Below are 2591 nucleotides of genomic sequence, written 5' to 3' on the forward strand. Positions count from 1 at the left end.
GTATGTACATACATATCGCTGCCTAAAGGTGAAAAGGTATTATTCCATTTTTTTTTTCTAAATTAAGTTTTTGGCAGGTAATACGAAACTAAATAGATCTTTCGCCTATCCTGAAAAAATTCCAAAAAATTGACTTAGCACCCTTTTACCCTTAGGGGACGATATATATACTTTATTTCCCTTCTTTAAACCATTACGGAGAATACAAACAAACATTACGTAACTTCTCTATTTGCACAATATTTTTATTTTCGAATAATAATTGAAAACATTTTTATGATAAATTGAAATTTGTAAAGGTTAACAAAACTTGTTTTAATTTTAAAACGTTTTCATATTACATTTGCAGTAATCAAGTTTGCGGTTTTATTTTAAAAGTGCCAGTTTATCACAAAAGAATTTTCATTAAACAATTTTTAAAACGTTTCGCTTTAGTTTTGAAAATGAACATTTTCAGCGTAATTTTATCAATTTTCAGTTATTTTCCTTAAAAAAAAAAATAAACAATCCTACACTTTTCGTTTTGGGTTTGCGAATATTTCGTTTTAAAATCATATATAAAAATACATAATTTGTAGATTTGTGTGAAATAAAATTAAAAAAAAAAATGTTGTTTTACAATTTCTTTTGAATATTTACATACGCTTTAGCTGTAGCACTTTCTCAGTGAAATGTGTGCTTGAACATATACATATACACGCACACACCCGACACACGACACCCCAGTAAGGGCACCCGTCGCCCACAATGTGTTCCCCTACAAGACAGCTGAGTATCATATGAGTACTCATATTATCATTATCCCTAATCACAAAAGTGCTTATCAAAGTCCTCATTTTCGTTCAGGCCATGGGAAAAAATTGAGTACTTTCCCCTCAATGTTGTCATCAGAAAGTCCTCAGTACTAATAGTCAAACTACTCATTTATGCCGTACTACAAAAACAAAAGTGTAAATGTGTGAGAATTTTTGCCTAAAGTGCTCAGCAATGTCTTGTAGGGTCCCTTTCAAGTAAATAGGTGTAGTGTAGTGGTGATGTTGCTCACATATCCCATCAATGGCTATTGGTGTTAGTGGTAAGTAAGTTCCGCTATGCGTGGGCTCCTAGCCGCTGCTGCCACCCTTAACGCCCCCACCGCTGTTCGTTTGTAGATACTGGTGCCAATGTTGCTGCCGCAGTTGTATTTGTAGTTATGTTGCCACATTGATGCGCTTTGTTGCTTTGCCATTAGCCTGCCGGCGATGGCTTTTGTCTTTTTCCTATAAAAGGACATGCGTTTTCACAGCTATCAAGCATAATTTCGGTGAACGTGGTAAGACGAAGTACGCGAACAGCCAAACACAAGCAAAGCAACCAGTAAGCAGAGTGAGAACTTGTGACAATTTGTGATTGCTCGGCACCGCTTGTCATTACCATTCATTTACACTTTCACTCAGCTAGAAATACAATCACATTCGCTCAGTGCTCTTTGTTGGTGGTCAAATTAGCGACGGTTATTTTTAAATATTCCGATATTTTTTCTGCTTAAAAAAGCTACAACTGTTATTCAAAGTTTCGTTAATTTTTTTTTTTGTTTTACTTTTTTAACGCTGTCGGGTAGTTTTGTTATACAATAAAGGATTTTATCAAAATGAAGTCTTTCTACTGTTTGGACTTTATCATTTGTTCGACTGTTGTTGTCGTGGCTTTAGCTGGATTTTCCGAAGCTGGTAAGTGCGCAAAACTAACTTGAGTTTTAAAGGTGGCACAAAAAAGAGTTTAAAAGTTATTTGGTGAAATAAAAACATCTGAACTGCACAATGAACAATAACTAAAAATAAAAGTAAAAGTTAAAATAAAAACTAAGTGTAAAAACTTTACTTTGTAAGTAAGTGAAACAATGCAAAAAACTTTATTGGCAATTTAAAGAAAGGAATTCTAAATATCTGGAAAATAAAGTGCTTCCAAAAATTCAAGTCCACAGAAATTGGAAAAGCAAGAAAAAATGCCTTAAAGTTTTTTCCATAAGTAAAAAAAAGCAAGATTATTATTATATTTACAGGAACGTTTTTAATGAGAACCTACGTAAATCACATGTACCCTTAAGATATATGTTAAATTTAGGGGATGTGTAGCGCAAAAACCAAAAACCCTAATTTACGAACGCGTGGCCCCGGCGCTTAAAAATGTTTTTATTTTAAAATCTGTTATATATCAAATTAGGCAAGAAATAAACCAAAAAAAAACCCATGGTCTTGAAAACTTACTAAGAAGATTTTTCGGCATTTCCCAAAAATATATAAAGTCCATTCTCGAAAATAATCCTTTACTGCAACGCTCATATCTTCAACATTACTTAAACTATAGCATGTTATTGATGCATATTCTGCGTAAATCTGTGTTTTGTTAACTTTAGTCTCTAAACTACCACGCCCAATTCTAGGTTTTTTTTAGTTGCCCTTAACGAAATTTTTCCCAATCAAACAAACTTTACATTTTTGCAGAAACACGTTTTTCGACACCTTGCTAAATAGAAAGAGATAATGATTAAAAAATTAAATAATTAAATCTTGCGGCCGTTTCTTAATGTCAACGTAAACGTTTTCAGTACA

General features: G+C 33.0%; 1 protein-coding gene across 1 annotated transcript in view; it reads left to right on the top strand.

Moving 5' to 3' along the window:
• The first annotated feature begins 1315 nt into the window (after positions 1–1315).
• Positions 1316–2591, top strand: part of LOC118738500 (cardio acceleratory peptide 2b) — a 10754-nt gene continuing 9478 nt past the window's right edge. The window contains 2 exon segments of the mRNA XM_036469436.1: positions 1316–1356; positions 1601–1709. Of these exon segments, the coding sequence (XP_036325329.1) occupies positions 1631–1709 (79 nt within the window). The 5' untranslated portion in view covers positions 1316–1356; positions 1601–1630.

The sequence above is a fragment of the Rhagoletis pomonella genome, unplaced genomic scaffold (genome assembly GCF_013731165.1).
Source record: "Rhagoletis pomonella isolate Grant_MI unplaced genomic scaffold, Rhpom_1.0 Rhpom_scaffold_00004, whole genome shotgun sequence".
NCBI classification, from domain to species: Eukaryota; Metazoa; Arthropoda; class Insecta; order Diptera; family Tephritidae; genus Rhagoletis; species Rhagoletis pomonella.